Genomic DNA, 17,287 nt, shown 5'->3' with positions numbered 1-17,287 from the left:
AGCTACACCTATCCCCAAATATTTTAATGTGAAACTATATGTTTTTTGACTAAACCCTGAGTCAAATGAGAAACTTTAAAATGTTTGACTATCAAAGTAATATACAAAATATCAGAATGTATGGATGTAATTAAATCAACAATTTAGAGTGGAAATTGTAGCTTTGAAATATTGTGAAAATAGAAAAAAGAAAATTGTCTAAATTTCTAACTTAGAAATCCAGAAGAAGAGTAAATTATTATAAAATCAAGCAAATAGAAAGAAATGGACATTTAAAGATAGAAGAATAAATCAATCTAATGGAAAACAACCAGTAAAGAACAATAACAATAATAAAATTTGGCCTTTTAAAAGTTTAAAAATTCCTAAACCACTATCAAGACTGATCAGGAAAGGAAAAGAGAGAGAATAACAAAGCACTCAAACTGCTCACTGCAGATCCTACAGACATTAACAGGATAAATTAGGAATACTACAAGTTACTCGAGACCAAATAATTTACAATTTAGATAAAATGAAAGAATTTGGTGAAAAGACAATTTAACAAAACTAAAAGATGATAGAAATTTAGATGGGCATATAATTATTAAATTTATTAAGTGTTTTTAAAATTCTTCCCCCAAAGGAAACTTCATACTATGATTTCTATATGAATTCCATCAAAAATTTTAAGAAAATATTGACATTTTGTAACTGTGAATGGATAAAAATGTCTTATTCGTGGAAAGAAGTTAAATCGTTGGTGCTACAAACCAAAGGCCATATCTACACTACGTATAGGAAATCTACCTAAAATAAGAAGATAAAGGTTGGAAGTAAAGGGTGGAGAATAGATATTCCAGGACCAGTTTAAAGATTAAAGAAAGCTACAATAATTCCAGCAATATAAAATTCAATTGAAAAGCATTCAGCTTTAAAAAAAAGAAAATTTGTGTTATAATGCAATCACAAAGAAAATGTAACAATCAAAAAATCTTTATCCACACTAGCATTTTATTTAATTTTTTTATTAAATTATAAATGCATACTTGTGGCGCCTCTGCCATTGCTCCCGTTACCAGGGTAACCGCGGAGCCGGCTCTGTGCCCCGGGATCCTCTGTGCCGCTGTTTTCAAAGCACTCTACCCGAGAGCCGGTGGCGGGGCAAAGAACCAGCAAGGTTTATCTTCCCGCAGGCCCTGTGGCTGCAGAAGGAGGGAGTGGGGACGGCGGCGCTGCAGTTTACAACTGGTGAAAGCAAGAAAAGCCAGCTGAGCTAACTACAAGGAAAGAATCCTAGGGTTTTCCAGTTACACTACAGCCAAGCAGCTCCCATCAGAACCACACTCCCAACAGATAAAAGCTCTTAACTGTGGATGAGACAGAGAAAACCCATCTGAAAAGACTGGAAAGCAAGTAAAGCAGGAAAATGCTGGGAAGTGATACTTGGGAAACATGGCACTGAGTTTCCTGCTTTGATGGCTTTTTTCCCAAAGACAAAACCAATCAGTGCCATGTAGGACCAAACTTTGATTCAAACACCACAGTCTTGTTGCCTTCAAGAACCAAGGATAGATAGAGTTCAGGAAACTACAGCTCCCAAGTGCGAAGAAAAACATCAGAAAAGAGTGGAAAGGAGACGGAGCATGATGGCGGACAGGATGGACGTGTAGCCCACCTCTCCCAAGCCACCAGTTGTTCTTACATTGCTGTTGTCGTGGCTATTGCTTGTATGTTTATGTGTTTCCGTCTATCTCTGTATCTATGGGCCCATGTGCCTGGTAACCTTTGTATCTATTTATTTGTTCATTTGGATTCAATGAACTTGGTGTTATGACCTGTAACCCTGAGCTCCTAACACCCACCTCCACTCTCACTCCGTGATCTGGAGACCTGCCCCCTCAGGAGTCCAGATTATTGGCTGAACTCTCAAGAGGTATAGACAGGACCTGGACTGCAGCTGGCCAGTGCTGACACTGTAGCAAAGGAGCGAGAAGACAACGGTCAGCTGAGAGGGAATTACACTGGAGCGGTGGTGCCTCGAGGTGCAGAGCAACAGCCGTCTTCAGCAATAACAAGGCCCAACCCCAGATATCCCATAGCCTCTCCTCCTATCTTCCTGGGCAACCAGATGAGGCCGAGCATCTTCTCAGATGGCAACCACCATGGAACAGACCTGGGACTGAAACACAGGCCCCGTGAGTAAAGGGTTTTCCTGAGACGGTACCGACCTGGGTGGAACACGGGGACTAGAAAACACACCTGCAGAGGTGGGAAACTCCTAGGGTGGGGCTGATCCAGAGAACCGCTCTACTGAGCCTAAGACGCACCTGGCCCTTAGGGGATCACCAGCCTATAGACAAAGGAGGCCAAGAGGCTACAGCCAACAACTGATCGTGCTGCGAATACAAACCTGCAGGACTAAAGACAGGGCCTGAGACACAGGTTCTGGGAACTCAAATCAGCCTCTCCTCTGCAGAGGAATCTGGCAAGGTCAGAAACAAACTCCCACAGGGTTGTTCCCTTCACCCAGTAACATAAACCAAGGGTGGGGCTGGAACTGAGTGAACACCTCCAACCTCCATCAAGTGCCTGAGGTTGACAGGCCACACCACTCCCTGCTGGATAAAGACAGAGAATAGCGGCCTAGTCGAGCAGACATAGACTACCCTGTGACTTAGGCAGGTGCAAACCCCTGGAGTATCTGCTTACTGCAGACAACTGACTGGGTCACAGCCCTGTGCAGCTAGCAGAGACTGGGTGTGACAGAGCTGCAAGGTGGGGAAGGAGGCATCATTCTTCCCAGACTCATCTATTTACTGGTGGCTCTTCCTGACTCCACGCAGCACTGGAGCAAGCCTTTTAGAGCAGCCACCAGACCCCTGTGACCCAGTTCCCAGGGACCTCTTGAACTCTCCCACCCGAGGCAGCTGCTGACTGAGACAATTGACTTGGACCTTTGAACTGAGTCACTCACCTGGGGACTATCCAGGTGGTGCCCTGGGTGTGTGGTTGTAGGAAGGTTTGATTTTCCTTTTCCATTTGTTGCCTGTGGTGGGGGGGGGGTGACTTAATTGCTGGTATTTCTCCACAGCTGAGACTTCAACCCAGAGTAACTGTTTCACTAGGGTCACATAGAAACCAGCTGAAAACAAGTCAGAACCACTTAGCCCCTCTACACCAAACAGGGCCCCAGTTTCTCAGGCCACAGCACTGTACGGGTCCTTGACAAAACATCAGAGGAAAATCAAAGGGAGTAAAACAATCATGGGGCGGAATCAGCGGAAAAACTCTGGTAACATGAATAACCAGAATAGATCAACCCCCCCCCCCCAAGGAAAGATACGGCAGATGTAATTGAAGATCCCATTCACAAACAACTGGCTGAGATGTCAGAAATCGAATTCAGAATCTGGATGGCAAACAAGATTAACAAAATGGAATTAGGAATTCGTGGAGAAATTCAAAAGCTGTCTCAAGAATTTAATGAATTTAAAGACAAAACCACGAAAGACTTAGACACACTGAAACAAGAATTTGCAGCCCTCAAAGATATGAAAAATACAGTGGAATCCCTTAGTAACAGAATGGACCAAGCAGAAGAAAGGATCTCCGACATCGAAGATAAAGCATTTGAACGCTCCCAAACTCTCAAAGAGGAAGAGAAATGGAGAACAAAAATTGATCACTCACTCAGAGAGCTCTGGGATAACTCGAAGAAGGCAAATATCCGTCTCATAGGAATTCCTGAAACAGATGAAGTGGCCTCACTGGGCGCAGAGGCCCTTCTGCATGAAATTATGAAAGAGAATTTTCCAGACATGCCTAGAGAACCTGAAATTCAGATAGCAGATAGCTTCAGAACCCCAGCACGACTCAACCCCAATAAGACATCCCCCAGGCATATCATAATTAACTTCACTAAAGTTAATATGAAGGAGAAAATTCTCAAAGCTGCCAGGAGAAAGAAATCTATTACCTTCAAAGGGAAGAACATTAGAATGACTGCAGATCTCTCTGCTGAAACTTTTCAAGCCAGAAGAGGGTGGTCATCAATGTTTAATCTCCTCAAGCAAAATAACTTTCAACCCCGGATCTTGTACCCAGCTAAACTGAGTTTCATTTACGACGGAGAAATTAAATACTTTAATGACATACATATGCTAAAGAAATTTGCCATAACTAAACCAGCTCTTCAGGATATTCTCAGACCTATCCTCCATAATAACCAACCCAATCCTCTACTACAAAAGTAAAGTCACTCAGAAACTTCTGATCAAACTCTAACTTCCACAATGGCAAAAGGATTAAAAATGCCCACTGGACTTTCAAAAAACTCAATACCCCAAATTTCACCAAACTTATCAATGCTCTCCATTAATGTGAATGGCTTAAACTGCCCTCTAAAGAGACATAGGTTAGCTGACTGGATACAAAAACTCAGGCCAGACATTTGTTGCATACAAGAGTCACATCTTAACTTAAAAGACAAATACAGACTCAGGGTGAAAGGATGGTCATCCATATTTCAGGCAAATGGTATCCAGAAAAAAGCAGGAGTTGCAATTTTATTTGCGGACACAATAGGCTTTAAACCAACAAAAGTAAGGAAGGACAAAAATGGTCACTTCATATTTGTTAAGGGTAAGACTCAATATGATGAGATTTCAATTATTAATATCTATGCACCCATCCAGAATGCACCTCAATTTATAAGAGAAACTCTTAACAGACATGAGCAACTTGATTTCCTCCAACTCTATAATAGATAGTCGGAGATTTTAACACTCCTTTGGCAGTGCTGGATCGATCCTCCAACAAAAAGCTGAGTAAAGAAATTCTAGATTTAAATCTAACCATCCAGCATTTAGATTTAGCTGACATCTACAGAACATTTCATCCCAACAAAACTGAATACACATACTTCTCATCAGCCCACGGAACTTACTCCAGAATCGATCACATCTTAGGTCACAAGTCTAACCTCAGCAAATTTAAAGGAATAGAAATTATTCCATGCATCTTCTCTGACCATCATGGAATAAAACTTGAGATGAGTAACAACAGGAATCTGCATACACATACAAAAACATGGAAGTTAAATAACCTTATGCTGAATGATAGCTGGGTCAGAGATGAGATTAAGAAGGAAATTGCCAAATTTCTGGAACAAAACAACAATGAAGACACAAACTATCAGAACCTCTGGGACACAGCAAAGGCAGTTCTACGAGGGAAATTTATAGCACTGCAAGCCTTCCTCAGGAGAACGGAAAAAGAGGAAGTAAGCAACTTAATGGGACATCTCAAGAGACTGGAAATGGAAGAACAATCCAACCCCAAATCCAGTAAAAGAAAAGAAATAACCAAAATCAGAGCAGAACTAAATGAAATTGAAAACAAAAGAATAATACAACAAATCAATAAATCAAAAAGCTGGTTTTTTGAAAAGGTCAACAAAATAGATAAACCTTTGGCCAACCTAATCAGGAAAAAAAAGAGTAAAATCTCTAATCTCATCAATCAGAAATAACAAAGATGAAATAACAACAGACTCCTCAGAAATCCAAAAAATCCTTAATGAATATTACAAGAAACTATACTCTCAGAAATACGAAAATCTGAAGGAAATCAACCGTTACTTGGAAACACGTCACCTTCCAAGATTTAATCAAAAACAAGTGGAAATGTTGAACAGGCCCATATCAAGTTCAGAAATATCATCAACCATACAAAATCTCCCCAAAAAGAAAAGCCCGGGACCAGATGGTTTCACGTCAGAATTCTACCAAACCTTTAAAGAGGAACTAGTACCTATACTACTCAACCTGTTCCAAATGGTAGAAAAAGAAGGAAGACTACCCAACACATTCTATGAAGCAAACATCACCCTGGTCCCCAAACCAGGAAAAGACCCAACAAGAAAAGAAAATTATAGACCAATATCACTAATGAATATAGATGCAAAAATATTCAACAAGATTCTAACAAACAGAATCCAGCAACACATCAAACAAATCATACATCATGACCAAGTCGGTTTTATCCCAGGGTCTCAAGGCTGGTTCAATATACGTAAATCTATAAATGTAATCCAGCACATAAACAAATTAAAAAACAAAGACCATATGATTCTCTCAATTGATGCAGAAAAAGCTTTTGATTACATCCAACATCCATTCATGATTAGAACACTTAAGAAAATTGGTATAGAAGGGACATTTCTTAAACTGATAGAGGCCATCTACAGCAAACCCACAGCCAATATCATATTGAATGGAGTTAAATTGGAATCATTTCCACTTAGATCTGGAACCAGACAAGGCTGCCCATTGTCTCCATTGCTCTTTAACATTGTAATGGAAGTTTTAGCCATTGCCATTAGGGAAGAAAAGGCGATCAAGGGTATCCACGTAGGGTCAGAAGAGATCAAACTTTCACTCTTCGCAGATGATATGATTGTATATGTGGAAAATACTAGGGACTCTACTACAAAACTATTAGAAGTGATTAAGGAATACAGCAGTGTCTCGGGTTACAAAATCAACATTCATAAATCGGTAGCCTTTATATATACCAACAATAGTCAAGTTGAAAAAACAATTAAGGACTCTTATCCCATTCACAGTAGTGCCAAAGAAGATGAAATACTTGGGAGTTTATCTAACAAAGGACGTGAAAGATCTATATAAAGAGAACTATGAAACTCTAAGAAAGGAGATAGCTGAGAATGTTAACAAATGGAAAAATATACCATGCTCATGGTTGGGAAGAATCAACATTGTTAAAATGTCCATACTACCCAAAGCAATATATAATTTCAACGCAATCCCCATTAAAGCTCCATTGTCATACTTTAAAGATCTTGAAAAAATAATTCTTCGTTTTATATGGAATCAGAAAAAACCTCGAATAGCCAAGACATTACTCAAAAATAAAAACAAAGCAGGAGGAATCACGCTACCAGACCTCAAACTATACTACAAATCGATAGTGATCAAAACAGTATGGTACTGGAACAAAAACAGAGAAGTAGATGTCTGGAACAGAATAGAGAATCAAGAGATGAATCCAGCTACTTACTGTTATTTAATCTTTGACAAGCCAATTAAAAACATTCAGTGGGGAAAAGATTCCCTATTTAACAAATGGTGCTGGGTGAACTGGCTGGCAACCTGTAGAAGACTGAGACTGGACCCACACCTCTCACCATTAACCAAGATAGACTCTCACTGGATTAAAGATTTAAACCTAAGACATGAAACTATAAAAATACTAGAAGAGAGTGTAGGGAAAACTCTTGAAGAAATTGGGTTGGGTGAGTTTTTTATGAGAAAGACCCCCGGGCAATTGAAGCTGCTTCAAAAATACACTATTGGGACTTGATCAAACTAAAAAGCTTCTGCACAGCCAAGAACACAGTAAGTAAAGCAAGCAAACAGCCTTCAGAATGGGAGAAGATATTTGCAGGTTATGTCTCCGACAAAGGTTTAATAACCAGAATCCACAGAGAACTCAAACGCATTAGCAAGAAAAGAACAAGGGATCCCATTGCAGGCTGGGCAAGGGACTTGAAGAGAAAGTTCTCTGAAGAAGACAGGCGCACGGCCTTCAGACATATGAAAAAATGCTCATCATCTTTAATCATCAGAGAAATGCAAATCAAAACTACTTTGAGATATCATCTGACTCCAGTGAGACTAGCCTATATCACAAAATTCCAAGACCAGAGATGTTGGCGTGGATGTGGAGAAAAGGGAACACTTTTGCACTGCTGGTGGGAATGCAAATTAATACATTCCTTTTGGAAAGAGATATGGAGAACACTTAAAGATCTAAAAATAGATCTGTCATTCAATCCTGTAATCCCCCTACTGGGCATATACCCAGAAGACCAAAAATCACACCATAACAAAGATATCTGTATCAGAATATTTATTGCAGCCCTATTCATAATTGCTAAGTCATGGAAAAAGCCCAAGTGCCCATCGATCCACGAATGGATTAATAAATTGTGGTATATGTACACCATGGAATATTATGCAGCCTTAAAGAAAGATGGAGACTTTACCTCTTTCATGTTTACATGGATGGAGCTGGAACACGTTCTTCTTAGTAAAGTGTCTCAAGAATGGAAGAAAAAGTACCCAATGTACTCACCCTTATTATGAAACTAATGTAGGACCTTCACATGAAAGCTGTATCCCAGTTATAACCTAAGAATAGGGAGAAAGGGGAAAGGGAGGGGATGGAGGGGGGAGGGAGGGGGAAGAAGGGGGATTAATGGGACTACACCTGCGGTGCATCTTACAAGGGTATATGTGAATCCTAGTAAATGTGGAATGTAAAGGTCTTAGCAAAATAACTAAGAAAATGCTACAAAAGCTATGTTAACTAATGTGATGAAAATGTGTCAAACGATATATGAACCAAGTGTATGGTGCCCCATGATCATACTAATGTACACAGCTATGGTTTAATAAAAAAATTAAAAAAAAAACAAATTATAAATGCATAGATCATGTATACATTAATGCATTTATGGGATAAAATGTGCTGATTTCATATAGAATTAGGAGTGTTTACATCACACTGGTCAATACATACCTCATCTCATTTACTTAATTGTTGTGTTAAGACATTTATACTCTATACTTAATAGATCTGACATGTACCCCTGCATTATGCACCATAGGTGTGATCCCACCATTCACCCTCCCTCTATCTGGCCTCCCCTCTCCCCTCCAATCCTTCCCTTCTCCCTCCTTCATCTTGGGCCATGGTTCTGATCTATTCTTCATATGAAAGTGTGAGTGATTGTAAATTGATTTCATAATAGTACTGAGTACATTGGATATTTTTTCTTCCATTCTTGAGATACTTTACTAAGTAGGATATGTTCCAGCTCCGTCCATGTAAATGTAAAAGAGGTAAAGTTTCCATCTTTTTTAAGGCTGCATAATATTCCATGGTATACATATGCCACAATTTAGTAATCCATTCATGGGTCCATGGGCACTTGGGCTTCTTCCATGACTTGGCTATTATGAATTGAGCTGTAATGAACAATCTGGTGCACATATCTTTGTTATAAAGTCATTTTTGGTCTTTTGGATATACACCTAGTAGAGGAATTGCAGGATCAAATGGCAAGTCTACTTTTAGATCCCTGAGTATTCTCCATACTTCTTTCTAAAAGGGATGTATTAGCTTGCATTCCCACCAGCAGTGCAGAAGTGTTCCCTTTTCTCCACATCCATGCCAACATCTGTAGTTTTGGGATTTTGTTACATGACCCACTCTTACTGGAGTTAGATGATATCTCAAAGTGGTTTTGATTTGCATTTCTCTGATGATTAAAGATGATGAACATTTTTTCATGTGTCTGTAGGCCGTGTGCCTATCTTCTTCAGAGAAGCTTCTGTTCAAGTCCCTTGTCCACAATCAATGATATTACTTGTTCTTTTTTTATTAATAAGTTTGAGTTCTCTGTGGATTCTGGTTATCAAACTTTTGTCAGAAGCATAACCTGGAAATATCCTCTCCCATTCTGAGGGCTGTCTGCTTCCTTTACTTACTATGTTCTTGGCTATACAGAAGCTTTTTAGTTTGATCAGATCCCAGTAATGTATTTTTGGTGTTGCTTCCATTGCCTGGAGAGGTCCTCCTCATAAAGTAGTCTCCCAAGCCAATTTCTTCAAGTGTTTCTCCTGCACTCTCTCTAAGAATCTTTATAGTTTCACGTCTTAAGTTTAAATCTTTTATCCAGTGAGAGTAAATTTTTGTTAATGGGAAAGGTGTGGGTCCAATTTTAGTCTTCTACAAGTCACCATCCAATTCTCCCAGCACCATTTGTTAAATAGGGAATCTTTTGTCCAATTTTTATTTTTGATAGGCTTATCAAAGATCAAATGATGATACATGTCTGGTTTCATCTGTTGGTTCTCAATTCTGTTCCATATAGTACCTCTCTATTTTTATGCCAATACCATGCTGTTTTGATCACTGTAGATTTATAGTATAGTTTGAAGTCTGGTAGCATGATAACTCCTGATTTGTTTTTGTTTCTGAATAATGTCTTGGCTATACGAGGTTTTTTCTGGTTCCATATAAAACAAAGTACTATTTTTTCCAGATCTTTAAAGTATGACATTGATGCTTTGATAGGGATTGCATTAAATTTGTAAATTGCTTTGGGTAAAATGGACATTTTAACAATGTTGATTCTTCCTAGCCATGAGCATGGTATGTTTTTCCATTTGTTAACATCTTCAGCTATTTCTTTTCTCAGAGTTTCATAGTTCTCTTTATAGAGATCTTTCATGTCCTTTATTAGGTAAATTTCCAAATATTTCATCTTCTTTGTCACAACTGTAAAGGGAATAGAGTCCTTGAGTGTTTTTTCTGCTTGACTATTATTGGTATATATACATCAGAATTCTACCAAACCTTTAAAGAAGAACTAGTACCTATATTACTTAACAACTTTAAAAACAACAACTTCAAAAAAGAAGGAATACTTCCCAACACATTCTATGAAGCAAATATCACCCTGATCCTCAAACCAGGAAAGGACCCAACAAGAAAAGAAAATTAGAGACCACTATCTTTAATGAACATAGATGCAAAAATATTCAATAAGATCCTAGCATTTTAGTTGGAAATGTTAAATACATTGTAACATTGTTAGATCAAGTTAGACTGCTAAGGATTTGACTAACTCATCAGGCTCCATCCATAGATACATTTAGAGAACATGCTTTGTTACCAGCAAAAAGAAAATACATATGTTTTCTTAAAAATCCTTAAGACGTTTCAAAGTAGAAATAATTGAGTAGAAATAATTTCTGATCAAATCTAATGAAATTAAAAGTAACAAGGACTAACCAACAATATCCCTATAGAATTTAAAAATCAGACTTCTGAATTATTTTTATATCAAAATGAAATGGAAGTGGAAATTATAGCCTTTTTAGAAATGAGTGATAATGAGCAGCTATAAATCAGAGGCTATGAGATTTGGCGAAAGCAGTAATTATTGGAATATACAAAAGATTGGAAGTAAATGACAAGCAAAAAAAAAAAGGACAATAAAAGTTTAAATAAACAAGAAAGGAATTTTTTAAAGTTGAATCAGAAACTAATAATATAGGGAACAAACAGGAAGAATAGACCTTAATCATAAACCAGGAACTCATTCTTTAAAATGATCAAGGAAACACGGAAAGCTTCAAACGTCTGAGGGGAAAAAAAGAGAAAACAAGAAGAAATTACTTCAAATATGGAGACTTTTAAAGTTATAAGAAAATTTATGTATAATATTTTATAATTAAAACTCTAAATGAAATCAATAATTCTCCAGGAAAATTATCAAAATTGACTCCAAAAACAGAACCAACACATAGAGCAGAAATGTGGCATGTCTACTCCTAAAAATAGAATGTGTGCCGGGAGTACAACTGGGCAGACATCAACCCAGCCAGCACCTCTGAATGGAGCTGTGAGTTCAGGCAAGTTGCTTAAACATCTCTGGGCTGTAGTTTCTCTTTGGTAAAATGAGGTAATCATAGCAACTACTACATAGGATTATTGTGAGAATAAAGTGAACTATATAAATGTGTGTATATGTATGTTATACATTTTATACGTATATATTTCACAACAGCTCTTGGCACATGGTAAATATTCTCTAATGTCAGCTTGTGTCATCATCATCACCATCACCTCTACCACCATCATCATCGCCCTCCCCATCATCAAATGGTTCTACATTTGAGTTTTACCAAACCTTCAAGAAGAGATCATTAATTTGGTATTTAATCAGTTCCAGGAGTAAGAAAAAGAAGAAACGTTTCCAAACTCAGCTGTGTGAGGCTGGCATCACCTTGACACCAAGCAGCAACTACCCTGTTTCCTCGAAAATAAGACAGTGTCTTATATTAAGGTGTGCTCCCAAAGATGCGCTAGGTCTTATTTTCAGGGGACGTCTTATCTTTCCTGTGAGTAGGTCTTATTTTCAGAGGATGTCTTATTTTCTGGGAAACAGGGTAGGAGAGGACTAAGTAAAAGAAAACCCCTTTTAGCCTTCTTGTAAAAACTTCTGGTAGCAAAGAAAAGCCCAGTGAGTGAATCACTGTGGTCTCTTTTAGTCACAGGAGTAAGGACAAGAGCCCTCCATGTCTGCAAGGTGTGGGCCGGCACACCCCGGGACCCTGCAGCGATTACGTCTCCCTCCTCTTTGTACCAGGACAGCCGAGCATGGGCCTGGTCCATAAGACTAGTCAACAATCCAAGTGTACTCGGTATAAGTAGCCTCTCCAGTAGAAGCACAGTGTTGCTCTTAAAATGGGAGCAAAGCACTGTGAACGGCATCCAGGGCATGATTCAGTGCCCTGGACTTCACTGGGTCAGGCCCACGTGTTTCTTAACTCAAGCTGATCTTGCTGATGTGCACCCCCGATAGTCGCCTCTAGGTATCTGAGATGTTGAGGAGAGGGGTGTCTTCCCACCTTAGCACCAGGGGATCACTCAGTGCACAGACCTCTTGCTTTGTCTCCAATCCTGGGGGGCACCTGCAGGGAATTTCAGCTTGTTGCTGACCCACGTCTGGTCCTTCTGCTCTGTGCATTGTTATGTCAGGGTTACTCTGGAGCCAGAGCATCTGCTTCTTCCCTGGCTCCAGTCAGCCTCCTAGACACAGGTTTCATTTTGGTCTCAGACACCATCCGACCTCTCCTAGGATGCTCCACTTGAATTTCATCTGTGATGATTCATGGTGCTGTAGCCCTGTTTATGTACCTGGAACTTTCTATCCACAGTTCAAATTACGTTTTAAAAGGCTTTGAGTTATTGAACTATTTAAAGGACCTCTCAGAAATACTTATGATTCTTATCAATAAACTGGTAATTGTTGGTGAAGCAACTTAGTTGCCAGGCCTCTTGGGTGATCACCAGATGCTTTTGTGCTTGTTGACTTGCGGGAGCGGGTGCACCAAACATTTACCTGAACCTGCACTAAGCTGAATTGGTGGACTCTAGTTGGGTGGGATTGGGCTGGAGAACTCAGTGTTTCCTCAGTCAGCAGGAGTCGGGCTGGGGCTGGAGGTCTCCCATGAAGGTGAAACTGCCCTGGAATTAGCAGCTGCTAGGACCTCACAGGCAGGGAAGAGGCCACCAAAATGAGGTATGTAAGTCAGGCACGAAACTGCCAGGGACATAACGCGAGTCTTTTAAAAAGGTTGGTTTTCTTTCATAAAGAAATGATGCTTACAGGGCAGTTTTAATAATGAGTCATAACTTGTTGGTCAGCCACAGCTATAGACACCTCTAGGTAAACATGTGTTTGGTTTGTTTTAGCTCCATTTTTACTTCTCAGAAAATTAACAAGGGCTGAAGTCTTCATTTAATTAAGTCCCAATTAATCCTGAAGTATGACTCATCACTTCCAGAAACGCCCTCCACGCTAACCTGTGCCTTCTCTGTCTTCTGGCAGAACGCCGGCCCTGGGGGTTTCCTTTGGAGCTGCGTTTCTCCTGCTGGCCTGCATCCTCTTCGTCTGCTTCGCTGGGCAGCTTTTGGTAGGTGCCTCAAATCCAGACTTCTGTTTTGCATTTCATGAAAACTGATTTCTTACAGAAAACTTTCAAAAACAGGGAGCTTGGTGATTGCCGTAGTTTCTAGAGCTACAGAACCTAGTAAAAGTAACACTCTCCCTTTAGGCCAACATCCTGGAGTAGAAACTGAGGCAGCCCCGGCGCAACCCAGACGCTGATTTGAAGCCTGTTTGCACTGTTGAGCGTCACACCATAAAATCGTATTTTTGCTTATTTGTTCTTGTCGATATTTCTTCTCACCTTCTCTGAGTTACCAGCAAGTGCAGGCACCACAGGGGTCTCAGCGTGCCAGGGAATTAACACTGGAATCAGATACACCTTTCATCTACTTGCAAGATTTTGGAGTATTTGAAGAAAGAAAAGATTAAAATATCTTTTATTAGTGTTTTGATTTAATCCAATTATTGTAAACTCTGTGGTTTAAATACTAGTTCTACATAGAAGAAAAACCTTAAATCTAAGTTTACTCTTGAGTCAAAGCAGGGGTGGCGAGTTGGCTGTGGCTTTAGCAGAATCCTGAGAGAGCCAGTGATGGCACAGAAGTGCCACCAAATAACCCCGGGTTCCACTTTGTTCCCTGGAGGCGAGTTGACACCGGGAGGACACTCGGAGCCAGGTTTCCTGCAGAGTTCACCAGCGTCCTTAGGACACAGTTCAGAGAGTATTTTTTTAACCAAAATATTAACATGACAATAATTGATTATACAAAATAAATAGGAATAACCTTCATAGTATTTGTCAAAGGATTCTATTTTATGTGCTGTATGGCATTATAGAAAATACCATAGATGTTTTTGTATTTTCAAAATCATGATTTCTTTTGCCACTTAGGCTCTGACAAGCCCATTGCCATGACCCAGCCAGGGAGGCAGCTGCAGGTTGTGCTCTGCCTGCCACATCTCGGGGTCGTGCTGGGCCCATGAGGAGGCGCTGCTGGCTTCTACGGAAGTGCTCTTCTCATTCCGCCGTGTTTGCACCTGCTAGTGTCTTCAGGGTAATGTCATTTCGCTTTTAAAGGACATACTATTATCACTAGCAGCAACATCAGTACAGTGCCATAGCAGCCTCTTAAAATCCTCCTTTTCCCTTCAAAAGCTCTGAAAATCAGTGTGTCTGGAGGCCCCCGACAGTAAGCAGACTGAGAGATTGAGATCTTTAAGATCCCACAGCTTGTCTCTGCCTTTCAGCCACAGGCCCTTTGCGCTCTGTGACTTGCACCTTTGCAAACTTTTGTGGATTTTGTTTCTACATAGTAGCTTAGATGTCTCAAATGCCATTGAAAACTCTTCCAAAACTGGGACTGTGGGCTCTGACTTATTCGGCTGCACGCCTAGCTTCTCAAGTCTCTTGAAATCCCCTGAAGACATTGCAGGCTGTAGAGAGGAGGGGCCCAGTAAATACCGAGCCACCCTGGCACTCTGATGGGAATCCTTGGCACAGTTCTAAAATGCTTACTTGATAGAGAAGCCTGGTTTCCATGTTCCCAGACCATCCCGTGGGTGGAAAGGCGCGTGGACTGCACCTGCTGCCGGACACATCTCAGATCCCAGCACAGGAGCCGTCCTTCAGGGTTCCACGCAAACCCCACCCTAGTTCTCAGTCAGCTTATGTCATTGTGCATAACTAGCTGTAAGTTTCATTTTCAATTCCAAAGAATTCAGTCTTGGGCATTGGGGGCATCACGTCTCTTTAAGGTTTTAGGCTATTTTCTTTCTACTTAGTTTTTATAAACAAAACATAGATTTTTAGAGCAGAAAAATTGGAGGTCGAGAACAACCGTGCTGTCCTTTGGGGAAAGCTTTGCTCTTATGTGACTTCCCCCCATTCAGCCTCAATAGTATCCACCTGTCACAGCTCTTGATCCCTTCTGGGCCCAGTCTGGGGTCCCCACAAGCTATTAAGAAGACATCCAAAGCGCCTTTCTCATCCCCAGGCTGCCCACACCCTGGCTCTCACATGCCTCATGCTACAAGTTCTTTTTGACTCTGGTGTCTTAAAGAGCAAATTTCAAGACTACAAATGAACTGGTGTCCACCCTGCCCTCAAAAGAACCCTGCACTATGCCAAAGTGTCCAGGAAATCTATCCATGAGGACATTTGGCCTTCCTAAGCTTGAATCCATAGGGTCTGTGAATGAGTCTCCCATCAGAGGCCAGCTGTAATCCTTGGTCAGGATGTAATCCCTGAAAAATTCAAGAAGGAATTCTTCTCCTTCCAATAATAGATTCTTTTTGATGTTTAAACCATTCTGAAAGGATTTTTTAACTCTCAGCATCAGACATATTAATGCAGAGACAATTTCAGAAGGTTTGCGTGCTGAGCTCTCCCCTCCGAACTCAGTGGAAAACTCTGTTGTCCCAGATATTCTGCAGGGAATATGGGCAAACACTGCTACGTCCTGCTTGTTCCTCGGCTTCTTAATAACCTAAGTTGTATGAGGTTTTGTAATGATTTGCATTTATTTATGAATTAAATGCTGTGTTCGTGAAAAGTACTTAATACTCCAAACCTACTTTCTGTTAACATATGGTAACCTAACTTAAATAACAAAGGCAGTATTTGTGCTAATACAGGTGCTAAATTCTCTGTAGAAAGAATTAAAAATACTTTTATGAAGAAAGTTTCAAAAAAGTACACTTGGCCGAGATGTTTCTCCCCAGTGCTTGCCTTTGTCACCCTCTGTTGCACAGAATATACACCATGAGTAAATCAAATTGGTTGGCTGCTTTACAGCTGGCTTTGATAAAAAGGTAGAAAAACATCACAATGAATAAAAAATGAGGGTGATAATGAAATACAAGATTTTATCCTTTGGTAGAAAAATCAGACAGATATTTATTCAGTGACACATTGTGAAGAATATGGCAGAGAATTTCTATTTAATTTTCGTTTCCACGGGAGGCCCAGCCTCTGGCCCGAGGCGTGCCCCTCCCCCAGCCTCTGTGTTGCCCACCCCTCATTTCTTGCCCACCTGAGTGGGCTCAGGGTTCCTAGGAATCTTCTCTGACACCACTCCAAGCCCTGGGCTGGGCCCTCCTTTGCGTGGCTTAGCCTCGATCACGTCCCATCTCATTTAGACGTCTGACGTTTTCTGTCATTTGCCCTTACACATACTGAGTTTGTTAAGACAAGAATGGTTTCCTAAACCTGCTCTCTTTCCCATCACTGAATCCAGCAGGATGCTAATCACATCAGCCTGTTTAATAAGTGGGTGTTACGTAGCAAGTACACACGACTGGACTCCTTATGTTGTTTTCGTGGGATTCTTTTCCTTCCTCCAGTCCTCTGGCTTCATGTAGCTCTTTCCTCATTTCATGATTGCCAACCCTTCTCAGGCAAAGTTAGGCGTGCCCTAAGAGACCTACCCTGGATGTCCTACCACCAGGACAGGGAGCAAGTGGAATTGTAAATGAGCGCATGGCCGAGAGAACAGGTGGTGAACCGTGGTAGCCTTCATCACGCCGCGCTGACACTTCTTGCTCAGAGCCACCTGAATCCTTGACTGGGCCGTGCTTCTTCCAACTGCCAAGAGCCCACCTCTTCCACCATCAGCCCCCATGTCAGAGGTCCTGTTTTGCATGATTACTTTTATTCTTATAGTTGGAAACGTCTTCAATGAATTTGCTTCAGTCCTATTTTGCTCATGATGGTACTTGGGGCATGTGAAACATGAGATAAATATTTAATAGCACTCA

General features: G+C 40.5%; 1 protein-coding gene across 1 annotated transcript in view; it reads left to right on the top strand.

The window, feature by feature from the left end:
- Positions 1–17,287, top strand: part of ADCY2 (adenylate cyclase 2) — a 458,247-nt gene that overhangs the window by 367,291 nt on the left and 73,669 nt on the right. The window contains exon 15 of the mRNA XM_053593134.1: positions 13,472–13,556. Coding sequence (XP_053449109.1) covers positions 13,472–13,556 — 85 coding nt within the window. The remainder of the gene's footprint in view (positions 1–13,471; positions 13,557–17,287) is intronic.

This window comes from Nycticebus coucang, chromosome 1 (assembly GCF_027406575.1).
Source record: "Nycticebus coucang isolate mNycCou1 chromosome 1, mNycCou1.pri, whole genome shotgun sequence".
In the NCBI taxonomy this organism is placed as follows: Eukaryota; Metazoa; Chordata; class Mammalia; order Primates; family Lorisidae; genus Nycticebus; species Nycticebus coucang.
Note: the sequence above shows the minus strand (reverse complement) of the source record. Positions and strands in the feature narration are given on the sequence as shown.